Source organism: Castor canadensis, chromosome 10 (genome assembly GCF_047511655.1).
Source record: "Castor canadensis chromosome 10, mCasCan1.hap1v2, whole genome shotgun sequence".
In the NCBI taxonomy this organism is placed as follows: domain Eukaryota; kingdom Metazoa; phylum Chordata; class Mammalia; order Rodentia; family Castoridae; genus Castor; species Castor canadensis.
This window is the reverse complement of record NC_133395.1, coordinates 70,805,911-70,825,220: the sequence shown is the minus strand read 5'-3', so window position 1 is coordinate 70,825,220 and position 19,310 is coordinate 70,805,911. Positions and strand designations below refer to the sequence as shown.

The 19,310-nt window shown below is 32.8% G+C and overlaps 1 protein-coding gene across 4 annotated transcripts in view; it reads left to right on the top strand.

Annotated features, from left to right (window-relative positions):
* The window catches only part of Nbea (neurobeachin), a 643,202-nt gene that overhangs the window by 65,295 nt on the left and 558,597 nt on the right, over positions 1-19,310 (top strand). For all 4 annotated transcript variants that reach the window (XM_074043550.1, XM_074043551.1, XM_074043549.1 and 1 more), the window contains 2 exons: positions 5,039-5,158; positions 7,963-8,109. In XM_074043550.1, the coding sequence (XP_073899651.1) occupies positions 5,039-5,158; positions 7,963-8,109 (267 nt within the window). The remainder of the gene's footprint in view (positions 1-5,038; positions 5,159-7,962; positions 8,110-19,310) is intronic.

Here is a 19,310-nt window from a genome sequence, read left to right as displayed (position 1 = left end):
TTATAATAGAAGATTAGAGTATTACCCATGAATATTAAAAGAGATCGTATACTTTTTGAGAAAGTGTTTTGCATAGGTTTGATAGGGAATATAGTTACTTAGAATGTCAAGAGCTGATAGATTCTTTTATATCTTCATTCTGATCCTAAAGTTTTGATACATAGTATATATAATTTATCCATAATATAATTGTATTTTAAATTGTATAATTTATAAGTTTGATATATATTATATAGAAATTTTAGTGTCTTTCACTTGTACCTGTTAAAATAATAGAAAAATATTTTAGCAATTACATATTCAAAGTTTTTTAAAGGTAAACTTTTTATGTGAGCTACTTGTATTACTTTGATTACAGTTCAAAAATTCTAATGAACATTTGAAGAAATACTAATTTTATTATAGTTTTTTCTTGCCCTGCTTTCCTTATGCCTTCTCTGCCACCATTCTTTTCTTTTCTTTACCTTTCTTCTCCTCTTGTCCATTTTTCCATCTTTTTTTCTTCCTCTTTTCTTCTCCTTCCTCCCTTTTCTTATGCTTCTCCCCCATCTTCTTTTCCTAAAGAGAACTACTTAGATCATAGTGCCTCTCTCTTCCCTTTCCACACGTTTCTCTCTCTCTTTCTCTGATGTGGATTTATAAATAATTAACTCTTTTATATAAATTAAAATTAAAATTGGGAGAGATTAATCTAATCCTAGTAGTTCTGAATCTTGTTTCCCAAGATTTAAGGTTTTGCCAATTTCTGCTGCTTCAATAATCATGGCTTTAAGGAGACTAATGTTACTCTACTGTTAATGTTTTATCCCATGAAATAGGTCCTTATTTAATATCCAATTAAGGATACTTAATATTACTTTTACTTAATATTTATTTTGGTTGAGGATAGGTTGAAACATAGTTCAAAACCTTCTACAAAGCTGTTGTAAAACTGAATGTTAAAAGAAAAAAGCAAAGAAATGTGTTTTAATTATATATATAAGACATAATTCACCATCACCTGGGGTTTTTAGAAAGATGTTTCTGCCTATTTACCAGACTGCATCTTTGTGTCAGCGTAGCCAACCACCTGAAAGTTCAAATGAAAACAGAAATATGGGAATTCCTCTTTCCACATGTCTAAGGACTGGTCACCCATCTAGGTTAAGCTTTGGTTTTGGATATATGATGTGTGATTGACAACCTTTATCAGAGATGTTTACCTTCTACTCATGGACATATTGCCTTACCTTTGTGATCAATAAAAGAACCATAATAGATGCAATGATCCAGCGTGGTAGGAGGAATGTCTTTCTTTTTCTTTTTTGTTTTGTGAAATCCCTTGTACATTGTCACATGGTGAAAAATTATTTTCCATGGTATTCTCAAATATTTTAGAAAGTTTACATGATGCTAACAAAAATCTTTGCTTCATATTTAAGGAATACTAACTCCTTTCTATTAGAGAATATCGATTTAATAATCAGTCATTAATACATACTCAGAAAATTATTTAAAAACAGTGATTCTGAATAAATATATCTGTTCATTAGAATAGTGGGTTTTTTATGTGGGGGAAGTAGAGTTCAAATATTAATTATTATCATACAAATGTGACTGCCTGTTTTCCAGGGATTGATTTATTATATAATTGAGGTGAGATGCAAATAGAGTTTGCTAAATGTGCCAAAATTATTTTGAATTTTAGTAGAGCTCATTATAGATAGAGATTCTTAGATTTATTTTCATGTTAGGAATGTGTATTCTTAACAAGTGTTCACAAATGTTATGGATAATTGATCTCATTTGTAAAGCTTAAGAAAGAGTAGCTTAAAGTGCATAAAGAATTAGAATTTAAAAACCAAATGAAATCGTTACTAATCAAGAAAAACAATTTAATTCACATGTTCTCATTTTTTTTTGTCTTTTTACTCTTTTCTTATGAAAAACACATTCCCATTGGTAAGAACTCTCTTTAATGATTTGAAGAAGTCGTGGAAGGAGCAGGACCAGGGAATGATATAGGTTCAAAAAAAGCTTTTGGAAAAGATCCTCATAAACTTTGAAAATCATAATTACTGATTTTACTGTTTTTCATTATTCAAGACAAAGTTCATTCTTTTATTTTTTTCCTCTAATTTTCTAGGAGCTGTGCTAGTTAAATTGTTACTATCTTTCAAGTAGGGAAAATTAACCACAATAGAAACTTTAGACATTTTGAAAACAAACATCTGTACATTTTGCTTTCCCAGCTGCACCCACTTACTGGCCTTGTAACAATGAATGTAAACTATTAACATAACCTAGTTTGTAGACAGTGTTCAGTACATGTTAGCTACTATTGATATTTGTGTATCATGTTGAATTTTTATTGTCTTCAATTTATTTTCTTATTTTTAAGTTGAAATATGTGCCTCATGAATTCTTAATTTCAATGTTTTTTCTAATATGTGGTTGTGTAGAATATCAAGTTTTGGATTTTGGAAACCGGATCATCCTGTTTTATTAACTATCATAACTTAGTGGTACCACCTCATTAAATGAAAAATTGCAAACCATTGTAGACTCTTCTGGTTTCCAGGCAGTTCCATTAAGTTCTCCCCTCCCTCCATTAACTTACCAATGATTTTGTTCTGCCTCTTATGTTTCTTACCTGAAGCTTTGCAGTAGTTTTCATGTTTTTTCTTATTCATATTTGCCTAATATCCCACTTCAACAGTGACGCCAATTATTTTTCTAAACTATCATGATGATCATTTCACTTTTCTGCTCAAATTCTTTAGTGATACCACATTATGCAGAAAACACAGGTCAAATTTCTAAATGTGTCCTACAAGCCTGTTTACAATCCTATCTTTACCTTTGTTTCCTGCTACATATAAACACTGAGAAGAATTTCAGTAAGTCTCTGTGCTGAACCTCAAGATTGCTTTGTCTGGAATGTTTCTTTTACCTTTATTTATTCAGCAATTTCCTTTCATCCTGCAAGCTTAATTTCAAGTTTCATTTTACTCATAGCGAATTCTTCTGTGATAGTCTTCCTATGCTATTTGATTTTCCCTGTAACCATAATTTAGTTTTTATGTCTTTTGCTTCCATGTCATAACCAAAGATAGTAACCATTGCTTTCATGTTTGTTTCTCCACTGAAACCTCCTTGAGGATGTATATGTTGTCTTTCTTTTGCACACACACAGTATAAAGCATATATGTGGGAGGGGAGTGGAGGTTGAAACTTGACATGAAATAAGCTTCAGTAAATATTTTGAATGAATTAATGAATGATGGGTAAATAATGTCAATTTTAACAGAGAAATCTCATCATGAGGACATGATAAAAAGTAATTAGAAATTTATTTAATGGTGTCTTTTTTTATAGGTGCTTAATATGTTTTAGAAACTGTTCTCTGTAGTTTTTATGCAGTATGCATTATTATTCCCCCATTTTTAGAGATGGTAAGAGATTTAGAGATGCTAAATAATTTGCTACAAGTCGTAGAAGTAGTTAACCTGGAAATCCAACTGCTGTCTGTGTGAATTTAAAAGTCATCATGCCTAGTACAATAAACTTTCTGTAGTAGTAAGAACTCAATAAATATTTTTGAATGAGCACTTTTCTGTATTACATCAATTAATATAAGAACATGTCTAATATTTTATCATAAAACTACCTCTAGGCAGGAAATTTTTGCCTATACATAGATATTTGTTATGTGCATTCTATTTAGAAATTAAAACATTTTTACTCTAAAATATAAAGATTATGTGTTCTGTATTACCTCTATAGCTAACTTTGTCATATTTAGAAACACAGTTGTTCAAAATTACTATTTTAGATATTTTCCTCTTCTGACTTTAATCAGAACCAACATATCTGTCATTTTCTGATCAATAAATGAAAGAATGAGACCTTTAAAAAGGACATGTGTTTTTGTGCATTTAAATAGTTATATCTGACTTTTTAATAATTGAGGAGCCCTGTTGCTTTCTATTGCTGTCTTCTCTATTTTCTAAATAGAAATGAATGAAATCAAATTTTTAAAAACACATTTCAGATGCCTTGAAATAACTAATATTCTAGAAATGGAGAATAACTACTGCAGCTCAATATTTCTCAAATATATAAAATAATTGAGTAGTGTATTTAAATAATCTGTAGAAGAAAGTTTATGTTTCAGTTTAATATCTGGGCAGGGAGAACTGGTTGTTTTCTTCCTTAACTTCTGAAGGCATACTTATTCAAATATCTGCAAATTATCTTTACTTTTTTGATACTTTGGGAAACATAATTCTAAATAGCCTTAATCTATTATCTCTGCAGACTAAGGGTTGGATCCACAAATAATTACAAAACTTAAATTATCTAATATCAAAATCAACAAATTATTTTTGTTGACACTAGTAGCTATAAAATTGGAACTCAAGGTGAACACATTCATTGATTCTTAATGAATATTCACATTAACCTGAAATATTTAATATTAGTGCATTTAACAAATCTAAGTTGCAGAATTGAACCTACTAAAATCTAAATATTATTTTTTCGACAGGTCTTTCCTGACCATGCAATCTAAAGTAGAATCCTATGTTATTTTTTCTCAGTTTATGCTGATCATTTTTTCCTATTGTAATCATATTGATTTTTAATTTTGTATTTATTTATTTGTTTCCCATATGTCCTTTTGAGTAAATCATGGTTTGACCATATGCCATGGTCAACCTTTGGCATCTGAAGTGCCTAGCGCAATATAAATGTTATTAAACGAACACAGATATAGTTTTATTTTCACAGTTTTGGATCATGGTGTGGTCCAAGAGGAATATCTATCTGGGGAGCAAGGGAATCTAGCTCTATGTTTGACATAGATTTACTCTTTAAGTGCTGCTTTTTTTCATCTATAACATGAAAAATGGGAGGAAGGAACTTGATAAAATAATAGTCAATGATCATTAATAGTCTTTAAGTGTTTTCTTATAGGGTGTTGTAAAGATTATGATTGCATCTTAGGCAATAATAACTCAACATTACATATTGATATTTTAATTATTTTTTATTTAAGTGGTACATGATCAGCATTGTACACATTTACAATCGATGGAGGAACAGTGAAATTCGGTGTTATGTTAATGGACAGCTGGTATCCTATGGTGATATGGCTTGGCATGTTAACACAAATGATGTAAGTTTTAAAAAAATTTTAAATCTGTGTTCTAATGAATTTGCGAGTATGGTCTATCACTATAACCTAAACTGAATAATGAAGTAGTCTGATAGAAATGTGAGTTTGACAGTTTACTCTTTAATAAGTAAATCTTTAAGTTTTAAATTTTATATAATAAAATGACTTCAAAGATATGGTTAATAATATTTAAAAAAGAAAAATAGTGCTGAAATGAGATTAGCAGTTACTGGGTCAGAGTATGCAAGGCCACATAAGTCAACCTAAGGCTTGTGGTTTCCCAGTGTAAAAATACTTAGAAGGTTTTGAGCAGACAAATAATGTCTGCTTGTATTTTTAAAATATCAGCCTGGCTGCAATATTGAGAATACCCTGAAGGAAAGGAAAGTGATCACTTTGATGACTTCTTGCAATAACCAAAAAGGTATTCCTTTCAACAAGTAGTGCTCAAGGAGGCACTAGTTGGATTCTAGATAGAGGAGATCTAGAGGTGAAGATCTCAGAGATGCTACTGTTTCTCTAGTTTTGGTTCTTCCTTGATTCATCCTGCCTATAGAGTGTGTAAAGATGTGTTTTAATGTCCATAGCATCTCCAAGGCCAATGGTACATAACCCTTCCAGCATTCCTAATTTTAAATGACTTGAGTTTTTAAAACAAAATTTACTTCAAGATTCTGACTGCACTCCTGAAGGGGAGATTATCTTCTTTGTATTCTCATTCTCCCTGTGTCTCTCTGTGTCTCTCTGCCTTTCTCTCTCTCTCTGTCTCTTTCTCTCTCTCTCTGGGGGTACTAGGGATTGAACTCTGGGCCTTGCATTTGCTAAGCAACCACTGTACCATTTAAGTCACCCTGAATCATTTTATTTTTACTTTGTTTTTCAGATAGGGTCCCTGGCTTTTGCCCCAGCTGATCTCAACTACTAACCTCTTACCTTGGCCTCTTCAGTAGGGGACTGTAGGCATGTACCACCATGTCTAGCCTTGAAATATCTCAAATGGCTTTGGATACAAATCCATAGTTTGCTCCCTAGATCAGGATGTGAAAGGCAATATATTCTGGGCCAAGTGTGACTCTCATTGCTTTCTGTGTAGCTGGGATTATAGATGTGTACCACTGTGCCCACTGTTTGTGGAAATAGGGTCTCACTAACTTTTTTGCCGGTGCTGGCCCAGAACCTTGATTCTCCCATCTCTGCCTCTTACGTAATTGTAATTACGTGCATATGCTACCTTGTTCAACATGTTTTTGTATGCCTGAGACATAAGAATCCTGGTTTTTTAGGGTCTGGGGTTTGAACTCAGGGCTTTGCACTTGCAAAGCAGGTACTCTACTATGTGAGTCACATCTCTAGTCCAATTTGCTTTGTCAACTATTTGCCTGGACTGGCTTTGAACTGTGATTCTCCCTATCTCAACCTCTTAAGTAGCTAGAATTGCAGGTGTGAGCCACTGGTGCCAGCTTACATTAAAATATATATATTTTTAAAGACATAAACAAATAACTATAACAGCAACAACAACAGCAACAAATCAAAGAGAAGTATGCAACAGAAACTACATGTGGTTTGCAAAGCTTAAAATATTTTCTATCTAAACCTTTACAGGAAAAGTTTATCTGCTCTGCAAACTCATGGTTGAGTCATAGTCAATAAATATATGAGGCAAGAGTTTTGTCAGAATTAGAACACACATTTGAAATTGTGCTTCCTATTTTTTTCCTAGGGGGAGAATCTTTTTATTACAGAATGAAAGAAACCCCACTGATTTTGTTGATGACTGTTATTAGGTGGCAAGACAGTACTTTTTTTTTTTTTAAAGACAGATTTTTGAAGTATTTGTGATAGTATTTCAAAAAACGTAGAAGCCTGGGCAATAATATATACACATATACTTTGTGTAGCAGCATCTTTTTGTTTCAATAGTTCTAATTACAGAGTGTATATTTAATAAGGAGCTCTTGTCTTTGTACTCCATTTACAGTTTTTTTTTTTTTGCTACTTCATGAGCACCAAAGGGATTCCATATGTTGATCCACCCATCCATCTATCTTATTTATCTATCATAAGCTGGTATGCTTGTTACAGTATCCTCTCATGAGGGAGCAAACTGAACAGTGACTGCTTTTGTTGATTTGGATGGGTGGGGTTTAAAAGGTATAGGGAGGGTCTCCCTAAGTATAACTTCTTAGTTGCTTAATCTTCCAGATAAGGAGCATTGTGTTGTTGGCTTCAGGCAGCAGATTTAGGGATCATTGTTTATTTGATAATGCTTACTTACATAAAAGGAGGACCTTACTCTCTTTCTGTCCTTCATTTAGCTTAGAAAAATACAGGAATGTATCCATGATGGATAAACGAAGTAGAATTTAAAAAATTAGGCACTATGAGTTTATAGTTAAAATTTATTTAGAGTAGACATTTTTTTGATTTTCATGATTCTCAAATATGAGCAATTATGAATCATTAATGTTTTAAAATTAGTTTTGCTTTTGTAAATAATTTTAAGCACTTTGCCTTTAATAGTAAAATTTGGAAAGTGGTTAAGTCTGATAGAATAGGAGGTTATTTGTTTGCTAACTTTACATGTAAATCATTTAGCTGATTTTATTTTCTCAAAGTATTTTATTGGCTTTTATTATTTAAATACTCCATGGAGTCTTAATTGATGCCATCTTCTATTATTGCTATGTTTTAAACTATAATAATTATTCATAATAATAAAGACAGGTATTCTTCAGAGTCTGTCATTGCAAAATAATATATTACAAAGTAATAATTTATTTTTTGTGATTTTTAAAAAATAGAGCTATGACAAATGCTTTCTTGGATCTTCGGAAACTGCTGATGCAAACAGGGTTTTCTGTGGACAGCTTGGTGCTGTGTATGTTTTCAGTGAAGCCCTCAACCCAGCACAGATATTTGCAATTCATCAATTAGGACCTGGATATAAGGTAGGAGTGCCTATTTGTTATAAATTCCGTGCAAAGTTTTAGTTGTGATTGTGGTGTAACATGATATTTAGTGGAAAATCTTCAATATGATTTAAAAGTTATCTGTATTTTTGAAACTCTGTTATTGTTATGTTCATTTTTATTTAAAAGATGTTTTTCTCTTTTTAGCTATTTTTTCCTTCATGAATTTTTTTATTCCTCAGACTATTTTCTAATGTTGAAGACATGCCTTTTTAAAATCCATTCTTAAAAAAAAAAATGCAAGCTTCTATTCCCAGCACTGGGGAGGATGAGGCAGGAGGATCATGAGTTCAAGGTTAACATGAGCTACATTGTGAGTTCGAGGCCACCCTGGGCTACATACAGAAACCCTGTCTCAAAAAACAAAACAAAACAAAAACTTGCATTGCTAAATCTCTATATTACAAAAGGATAACTTGTTCAATTAGAGGTAGCTTGGCAAAAATAGTTGAAGACTTACAAAATAGTATAGGATGTTATGTATAACTGAAATTATTTACTTTTAGCATCTGCTTTTATCTTTTACAGAGAGTTAGGTAATGGTTAAGAGTATTAAGTATCCTCATTTCACAAAACCTATTGTTTAATAAGGTTTATAATATTCTTCCTGCTTTCTGTTTAACTTTCAAAATAAAGGCATTTAGGAAGAAACAGCATTTGCATCTGTAAATTAATTTATTTTTATTTAATTTGTTTTTGAATTAGCATATATTAATAAATCAAGGGGATTTCATTGTGATAGTTTCATACAGTGTAGTGTGAATAAGATCATCCCCTCCATTAATATTTTTACTCCTTTTCTCCTGCCCTCTTTTTCAGATATTGTTTGGTGGGTTTCATTATTCCATCTTCATGTGTTGTATAAAGTATACTTTTATCGTATTCATCCCTCAGTATCCTTTCCTTCCCCTACTGCTTTAATCCCTTCTAGACTGTCCCTCATTTAGATTCATGTCCTATGATTATTGTTATTATTACCCTCATCATTGTTGTTGTCATTGTTGCCCATCTTTGTTGTAGTCATCTTTATCATTTTAGGGCCAGGTTCCACAAATGAGTGAGAACATGTAATATTTGGGCCTTTTTTGTTGTTGTTGTTAAGTATGCATTTGTTATGGGGAGGGATTCATAAAGATAATTCCAATTAGACTTATAGTGTACATTAGTTACATCACCCCCCATCGTGAGCTTGTCTTACCTCACGTAGCATGATGATCTCCAATTCTGACCATTTTCCTGCAAATCTCATATTTCATTTTCCTTATGGATGTGTGATTTTCCATATATATATATATATATATATATATATGTATATGCATATACATATATATATATATATGTATATGCATATACACACACATATATATATATATATATGTATATGCATATACACTCACACATACTATATTTTATTTATCATTGGCATCACTTGTTATGCACTTTGACTGTTTCCACAGTTTGACTATTGTGAAGAGAGTTGCAATAAACATGAGTATGCAGGTATCTCTCTTGTATATTGATTTGCACTCCTTTGGATATATGCCCATGGGTGCTATGGTGGGGCTCTTAAGGTAAGTCTATTTTTAGTTTTTTAAGGAGCCTCCATACTGATTTCCATAGTGATTATGCTAGTTTATGTTCCCGCCAACAGTGTATGAGGGTTCCTTTTCTTCATATCTTTGCCAGCATTTGTTGTAGTTTCTTTTATCAATGATTATGAATCTGGGATGAGATGGAATCTTGTGTAGTTTTGATTTGCATTTCCTTCATGGCTAACGATGTTGACCACTACGTCATGTATATATTAGCCATTTGTATTTCTTCTTCGAAGAACTGTTTCCAATTTGCTTGCCTACTTATTTATTGGATGTTTTATTCTTTTGCAGCTTAGTTTTTTGAGCTTTTGGTATATTCTGTATATTAATCCCTTATCCATTGAATAGCTGGTGAAGATTTTTTCTAATTCTGTTGGATGTCTCTTGATTTGGTAATTATTTCTTTTGATGTGCAGAAACTGTTAAATATGATGCAATCCCCCTTGTCAAGTCTTGCTTTCTTTGGCAATTGCAGTCCTATTCAGAAATAATTACTTATAGCTAACAGAGATTTCCCTACTTTTTACTCTAGTACTTGAAAAGTTTCAGGTCCTTGCGTTATGTTCTTTGATCCATTTTGAAATGTTTTTTTTTTTGTATAGGATGCTGGTTTCAGGCTTCTGCATGTTACATAACCACTTTTCCCAGCATTGGTTGTTGTAGAGGCTGTTTTCTCCATTGTATGCTTTTGGCTCCTTTGTCAAAGATCACAAGACTATAGTTTTGTGATTATATTTCTGGGTCTTCTGTTCTGTTTCATTGTTCTTTGTGCCTGTTTTTGTGCCAATACCATGCTGTTTATTTTGTTTTTGTTTTTTTCCTGTGGCTGTATGGTTTAATTTGAAGTCTGGTATTGTGATACTTCCAGTGTTAACCTTTCTGCTCAGGATCACTTTTGCCCTTTGGGATCTTTTAGGGCTCCTTGTGAATTTTTGGGTTGACTTTTCTATATCTACAAAGAATGATTTTGGGATTTTGATGGGCATTGCATTGAATCTGTAGATTGATTTCAGTAATATAACCATTATTGTGGTATTAATTCTGCCAATCCATGAATGTCTTTTCATCTTCTGGTATCTTCTTCAGTTTCTTTCTTAAAATTTTTATATTTTTCATCATAGAAGCCTTTCACCTCCTTGGTTAGGTTTATACCCAGGTATTTTATTATTTTTGGTATTTTATCATTATTGTGAGTGATATTTGCCTGCTTTCTTTCTCAGCCTTTTCATTGTTGGTGTATAGAAAAGCTGCTGATTTTTTTATGTTGACTTTGTATCCTTCTACATTGCCAAAATTGTTTGTTAGATCTAGGAGTTTTTTGGTGGAATCTTTGGGTTGTTTTAAGTATAGAATCATATCATCTGAAAATAGAGATAATTTGACTTCCTCCTTGTCTATTTGAATCCCCTTTATTTCTTTCTCTTGCCTTACTGCCCTTTATTATATTATTTCCTATTGATGTATTATTCTTCCTTTCATTAGTATAAAGTGACCTATTTTGTCTCTTCTGATGAATTTAGGATTGAAGTCTATTTGACCTGACATAAGTATAGTTACTTCTGCCTGTTTTTGGAGGCCATTTGCTTGGAAAATCTTTTTGAACCCTTTCACCCTAAGCCAGTGTTTGTTTCTGTCTGTGAGATGGGTTTCTTGTAAACAACAAATCCTTTGGTTTTCCTTTTTAATCAAGCTTGCTGATCTTTGTCCTTTGATGAGGGAGTTCAGACCATTAACATTCAGTCTTAATATTGAAACGTATGTGATAATTCCTGCCACTTTGTTGTTTTTGGTGTGCATGTGTGTGTGTGTATATGGAAAGGTATGTGATAATTCCTGCCACTTTGTTGTTTTTGGTGTGCATGTGTGTGTGTGCACAGTTGCTTATCTACTCATCTCCTAACACTTAATTATTGCCATCTCTTTCGTGACTATGTTTATTTTTATCTTCCTTGTCCAGTATTCCTTTGAGTGAGTATCTTTTGGGGTGCTGGTGTAGTAGTCATGTATTTGTTTAGTTTATATTTAGCATGAAAGTTTTTTATTTCTTCTTCAATTATGAATGAAAGCTTTGCTGGGTATTCTCAGTTTGAAATTGTTTTCTTTCAATGATTGAAATACCTCATTCCATGCCCTCCTTGCTTTTAAGCTTCCTGTTGAGAACTATGCTGGTATTTTTGATGGGCTTACCTTTATAGGTTATGTGCATTTCTCCCTTATAGCCATCAGTATTCCTTCCTTGTTGTCTGTGCTTATTGTTTTAACTGTAATATTCCATGGTGGTTCTATGTTGGTCATGTCTGTTTGGTGTCCTGTACCTGAATGGGGATCTCTTGAGATTTGGGAAGTTTTCTCCTATTATTTTGTTGGATACGATTCCTATGCCTTTAGCTTGTACTTCTTTTTCTTTTTTTAATGCCCATGATTCATAGGTTTGGTCTTTTAATGGAGTTGCAGAGTTCTTGCTTATTTCTTTCACAAGTCTTTAGTTTTTTTTTCTTTATATATACTTCTCTATTTACCATTGTATCTTTTTTGTCTTCAAGTTCTGTAATTCTGTCTTGTACTTGTTCCAGTATGCTGGAGTGGCTATCAGCTGTGTTTTTTTTTTTGATTTAAGGAGCTTTTTAATTTCCAGGGTTTCTATTTGGTTTTCTTTTCTTTCTGTTTTTTTTTTTTTTGAGATCTTCTGTATCTTTATAAAGTTCTGCTTTCACATTTCATTTATCATTTTTTTATCTTCCTTGATTTCATTTCAATGTTTGTATCCTTTTTAAGTTCATTTAGTTTCTGTGCCTTCTCTAGCTTTTGATCTGTATTCTCTTGGAATTCACTGACTTGCTTTTATATTTCTTCTTTAATGTCCTTAAACATTCTCACTGTCATTTGTTTGAATTCAGAAACTGAGGTTTCAGCCCACTAAATCCTCTGTTGTATGATTGTTCACCTTTTGATAAGTCATATCCCCCTGCCTTCTATTTCTCAGGTTTTATTTTGAGATTTTCTTATATATTGTCAGTTAGTTGGTTGGGAGTTTTAATCACCTGAAATCTTTCCCTTGATTTAATTTCTATGTTTTGGCCACATTGCTTGTTGGATAGTTCATTATATCATTTTTGTTCACTGGCCTGGGGGGTGGTGTAACTTAGCAATAACAAATTCCTGGGTTAAATGCCAGTTATTTACATGAAATATAAAGCCCTTGGCAGTATTACCTGTAAACAGAGGAGTGTTGGGTAAATAAAAGTTGCTTGCATAGAGATTAATACTTAGGTAGTTAAAATCATGGGAGTAAAGAGGAGATCAGGAAGAACAGGAATAGGGAGGAGAGAGAAGAGGTATGAGGTGTGGGGGCTATAGGGTAATAACACTAATGTGTGTAAAGGTATAGTTAAGACATTTTGGAGGGGGTTGCTATTGTCAGGGCTTTGCAGATGGGTAGAAAGAATGGGAGTAATATATACAAGTGGGAGAATAAAGCACTTGCTAAGTGATTTGTAAGGAAGAGATAGGGACATTGGGAGAAAACGGCGGAGGTTAAGGGAAAAAAGATAAGGAAAAGGAAGGAAGAAAAAAAGAATGAAAAAATTGGAATGAAAGGATAGACAAATTGAAAATTCAACAAAGTGGAAACGAAAAAAATTAAGTCAGAATTTCTTCCTTGTTGTAAGAGGAGTAGATTTCCGCTGTGCTTAGTGAGTACACTGGAAGCTCCCCTCTTATTTTTGGTCCTCAAGTTTTGGTTTACTGCTCTCAGGCACCCTGTACCCTTTGGGTACTATCTTATGTAACAATTTGTCTTCTGAAAATCCAAGGGGAACAATCAAATGAATATGAGATTTATGCCTAAACATGCTTACTTTTACATTTACATCTAAGTTTAGAGGCTTAGAAATACCCTAAGTACCACAAATAGGAAAGAGATATGAAATTATTACATTTATTCAATGGATTGTATGTTTATGTTTTTCTAATTACTTTATAAATTTTTTGCAACCTAGAAGAGCTAGAATACTTTCTCCTTCAAACCAAAGAAGGGCATAATAGTCTTTGGATCATGGACTCAAAATTAATACCAATTTTTTTCTCACATAAGAATGTTTTACTATATTATATTTCCATAAAAATCTTCAGGAAAATATATTAAAGTCCATTATTCCAGTATAACAGTCTGAACAAAATGAAAACAAAAGTTTTGCTCCAAACAATGGAATGCATAAAAATTTCAGCAGTGATAAAAATGAATATTTAGAAAAGCTAAATTTACAGTGTTTTTTAAAAGCACATTTTGTAGTATTTCATTTTAGTGCCTACTTTTAGAAATCATGTAGCCAGAGTTCTTAAACATAATAGTAATAATATTGTCTTCCCCATCCAAAGGAAAGGAAGAAAGGAAAGAAGGACGGAAGGAAGGAAGGAATTCAGAGTAATTGTGGTCAAGGGATAGTTACCAGCTGCCAAAATGGAGAGATACATGCAGTGTATTATAGAGTAATATCTATATATAGAAAGCAAACAATTTTCTTTTTTTTCATTTTTATTAACATATATTCATTGTACAGTGGGGATTCATTGTGGCAGTTTCCAATAGCCTTACATTGTATATTGGTTAAATTGCCCCACCATCTCATCCTGCAACTCCTCACCACTCCACTTAAAGCAAATATAAGAGGTTTCATTGTTCTATTTCATGTATGTCATGTGAAGCTCATCAACCATATTCCTTCACCTTCATCTCCTTAATCCCCCTCTCTCCTCCCCCCAAGTATCCCCCTACACTGTACCTATTTTACTGTCCTGTCTTTTATCTTTAATTCCAAAGTCAATGTCCAAAGGGGTTTCTCGATGTATCCTAGCTGTGAATGTACTTAACTTTGGTCAGTTCAGTCTCCTCTGTTACTCTCCCTTACTCCTTCCCTCTCATTGCTCAGCAGCTTTCAGTACATATCATTATATCCTTAACCCACAAACATGTAATGCATTTCAATATTTTTGACTATTTTTTTCTTTTTCTTTTCCTCCTCTCCTGAGAGCTATAGAGTAGTTCTGCTATTAAAACATGTTCTACATGTAAGTGTGTATATGATCATGTTTATTTTTGTGTATACATGAATCTTTTGGATCTATTTTACACATATGAGAGAACACATGCAGCCTTTGTCTTTCTGAACCTGGCTTATTTCATTTAACATGATGTTCTCCAATTCCATCCATTTACCATTATTTGTTCTTCCTTATGGCTGAATAATACTCCATTTTATATAAATATGTATATATATAAATATTATATAAATATAATATAAATAACATATATATATATATTATATATATATCACATTTGCTTAATCCATTATTAGTTGTAGGGCATCTGGGTTGTTTCGATAGCTTAGCTATTGTAAATAGTACTGCAATAAACATCAGTGTTCAAGTGTCTCTATTGTATCCTGACTTACATTCCTTCAGATATATGCCTAAGAGTGGTATCACTGAATCATATGGCATTTCTATTTTTAGTGTATTAAGGAATATCTATACTGCTTTCCATATGGTGTACTAATTTACATTCCCAGAAACAGCATATAAGGGTTCCTGTTTTGCTACCTCTCATCAACATTTGTTGTTTGTGTTCTTGATGATAACTGGAGTGAGATGAAATCTCAGTGTAGTTTTGATTTGCATTTCTTTTATAGTCAGGGAAGTTGAGCACTTCTTCATGTATTTATTAACCATTTCTACCTCTTCCTTTAAAAATTCCCTATTCAGTTCATGTCCCATGTCTTCATTGGGTTATTCATTCTCTGGGAGTTGAATTTTTTGAGTTCCATGTAGATTCTGGATATTAGTCTCTTATCAGATGGCAAAGATTTTTCTGCCATTTTGTGGGCAGGCTCTTAAGTCTAGTATCTGTTTCTTTTGCTTTGCAGAAGCAAAAGTTTTTAGTTTGTTGCAGTCCCATTTGTTTATCCTTTCTCTTATTTGCTAAGCCACTGGAGTTCTATTTAGGAAGTCACTGCCTATGTCTATATGTTTCAGTTGTATTTCCTATTTCTTTCTGTAGTTGTTTCAAAGTTTCAGGCCTTACATTAAGGCCCTTAATCCACTTTGTTTTTTTTTTTTTTTTTTCTCTTTTATTATTCATATGTGCATACAAGGCTTGGGTCATTTCTCCCCCCTGCCCCCACCCCCTCCCTTACCACCCTCTCTGCCCCCTCCCTCTCCCCCCAACCCCCTCAATACCCAGCAGAAACTATTTTGCCCTTATTTCCAATTTTGTTGAAGAGAGAGTATAAGCAATAATAGCAAGGAACAAGGGTTTTTGCTGGTTGAGATAAGGATAGCTATACAGGGCATTGACTCACATTGATTTCCTGTGCGTGTGTGTTACCTTCTAGGTTAATTCTTTTTGATCTCACCTTTTCTCTAGTTCCTGGTCCCCTTTTCCTATTGGCCTCAGTTGCTTTTAAGGTATCTGCTTTAGTTTCTCTGTGTTAAGGGCAACAAATGCTAGCTAATTTTTTAGGTGTCTTACCTATCCTCACCCCTCCCTTGTATGCTCTCGCTTTTATTATGTGCTCAAAGTCCTTAATCCACTTTGAATTGATACTTGTACAGGATGAGAGATGTGGATGTAGTTTCAGTTTTCTGCATGTAGATATCCAGTTTTCCCAGCAACATTTGTTGAAGACCTATCCTTTCCCATTGTATGTTTTGGGCACCTTTGTCAAAAATCAGGAGGGCATAACTGCATGGCTTCATATTTGAGCCTTCTATTTTTGTTCTGTTGATTTTCATGTCTGTTTTTGTGCCAGAATCATGCTGTTTTTGTTGCTATGGTTCTGTAGTATTTGAAGTCAGCATTTTTCTTTTTGCTCAGTATTGTGTTGGTTATTCAAGGTCTTTTGTGCTTTCATATGAATTTTAGGACTGATTTTTCAATCTCTGTGATTAATGTCATTGGAATTTTGATGGGGATTGCATTGGACATGTAGATTGCTTTTGGTAACATAGCCATTTTCACATTATTGGTTCTTCTAATCTAAGACCATGGGACATCTTCCAACTTCTGTAGTCATCCTTAATTTCTTTCTTCAGTGATTTGTAGTTTTCATGTAGAGGGCTTTCATTTCCTTTGGTAAGTTTATTCTCAGGTATTTTTTTTGGGCAGAGGGGGCATTGCAAATGCAATTACTTTCCTAAATTCTTTCTCAGTTTGTTCATTGTTCATGTGTGTAAAAGCTACTGATTTTTCTATATTGATTTTGTATCCTACTTTGCTGTTGTTCATGTATGTAAAAGCTGTTGATTTTTCTATATTGATTTTGTATCCTACTTTGCTAAAGGTATTTATGAATTTTTTGGTGTAGTTTTTTGGGTCTTTTAGGCATAATATGTTATCTGCAAATAGGGGTAATTTGACTTCTTCCTTTCCTATTTGAATTCCTTTTATTTCTTCTTCCTGTCTGATTGCTCTAGCTAGGAATTCCAATGCCATGTTGAATAAAAATGGTGAGAGTGGACACTCTTTTCTCATTGCTGACTTTAGAGAAAATAGTTTCAGTTTTTTCCCATTTACAATCCATTCAAAATAATAAAAAATATTCCAGTAGTCATTAGTACAAGACTTTCAGTTCCAAAATGATTTTATCATTTTTAAGTTCAGTGTGAGGCAAAGAACATTTTTATTTCCATGTTCATACTTAATGGTTGCTGAGTTTCTCAAGACGTCCATATAATTGCAGTGAATAAAGAAAAGAGCTCAGCCTCTAAACAAAGAAAAATATTACAAGAGAAAAAGACTGGAAAGCAGTAGATTTTCACAGGAGTAGAAAAAACAGAGTTTTACCATTAAATTGAATTCAGAGGGAGACTAAAATCAAGGAAGATAAAAAGAGAGTAGTATATTTTAATCTTAAGCATTAGGATTGATTATTTTATTATAAACTCTGAGTTTTCCCTCAGTAAGAAGTAGTTTAAAATGACCAGAGGAAAAGCCAAAATGATTCTGTTAGGATTAATTTACTTATACAACTTTATAATTCTGAAAACACTTATATCATCCTGTGCTTAGAAGGCTATTGTAAGCATTATGAAAGATGCAAGACTATAAATTACGTTTAATGAATTTATTCCTATGGAGAGAAGAAGCTCATAGAAAAAACCTAAACAAAGTAAAGTTAACTGAACTTCTGATACTGATAGAATCCATGATCCCTCCATAATCATGGAGTAGTATTGTCATTGTAGGAATGAACCAGGAAATGCTCCATAAGAAGATAGCGCTAAAGCCAGGCTCATATAGATTTTAAGATTATTTTGGAAGTCTTTATGTGATTTTTGTTTCCTTCAGTGGATAAGAATCTGCTTTCCTCAGTTACCTCTCATGAATTCATATAACTGATAGAACTATGCTTTTTAAAAGTGATTCATTGGTGCCCTTTAATTGATTTCTTTTTCCTAATGTGATGGCAATTATAATTTGCAAAAAAAAAAAAAAAATTTTAAAACCTGCTATTCACTCACAAACTTTCTTGCTTAGTTGAATTTAGAAGCACTTTATATGACTTCTGATTTTGTCAATTGGTGGAGTAACTGAAATGAGCTGTATTCTTACCCTTATAAATAATTATAAAACTAGGGAAAATGTATAACAATCTTTTTGTAGACATTTGTCAATGCACACAGTGCAGATCTGAGATCCCTGATAGCAAGGAAACATTTAAGATGAGCCCATGTTTATCTGACTCTCTGACCCGAACCAGTATTTTTATTGAAGTAGAAGGATTTGATACCTGACACAGCAGGGTGATCTTGCTAAACTTAGGAGTTTGAGGTCAGAATTCAGGGCTATTGAGATAGCTACAACTTGTGAATCATGGTACTGTGGAGGAGAGAGCTGTTGGAGAAGGAGAGGTGTTTGTGAGGGTTCGTTTTGGGTCCTTGATCAAGGACCTGTCAATGTACAGGGTACAACTCTATGAGTCCTAGGAGAAAGCATCTATTGTCAGTGTAGATTTTAAACTTTCAGCCCAGTGAGAATAGGTTTATGACTACATCCAAAAGCATGCTGTAGTTACTGTAAAAATGAATGACAGTAATGGGACAGAATTTGCAGGATATTCTTTTATAGCTAACTCACTTTGTCTAATCAAGTTATTTCTATAAATTACATCTTTTATCTCTGTATAATATAATAATTTAATTTTTATAAGTTCCAAACTAATAATATACCCATTCTTCATGGAACTACATGTGTGTTAAAAGATCTTTGCTTATATTCAAGTATCAGATTCATGAAATAGCTTGATATTAGCAAGTGAGACTTAAACTTGATGTCTTTTCTTAGTAATAGTGTCATTATTTTAAATGATGTTTCTCTTTGGCATTATTTTATGTCAGTAATATGGTCTTTTTGGTTTAATATTTGAAGTATTGCAGTGATAAGACAGCCAGTACTTGGTATTTTAGCTGATCTGATACACTATATCATCTTAACTTTAGATTTTATTGGCTTAGTCATTTTCCTACTGTGTTGAAGTACTGACTTCATTTCATACGTAGAAATTTTCTATGCTAATCTTTTGTCATTTA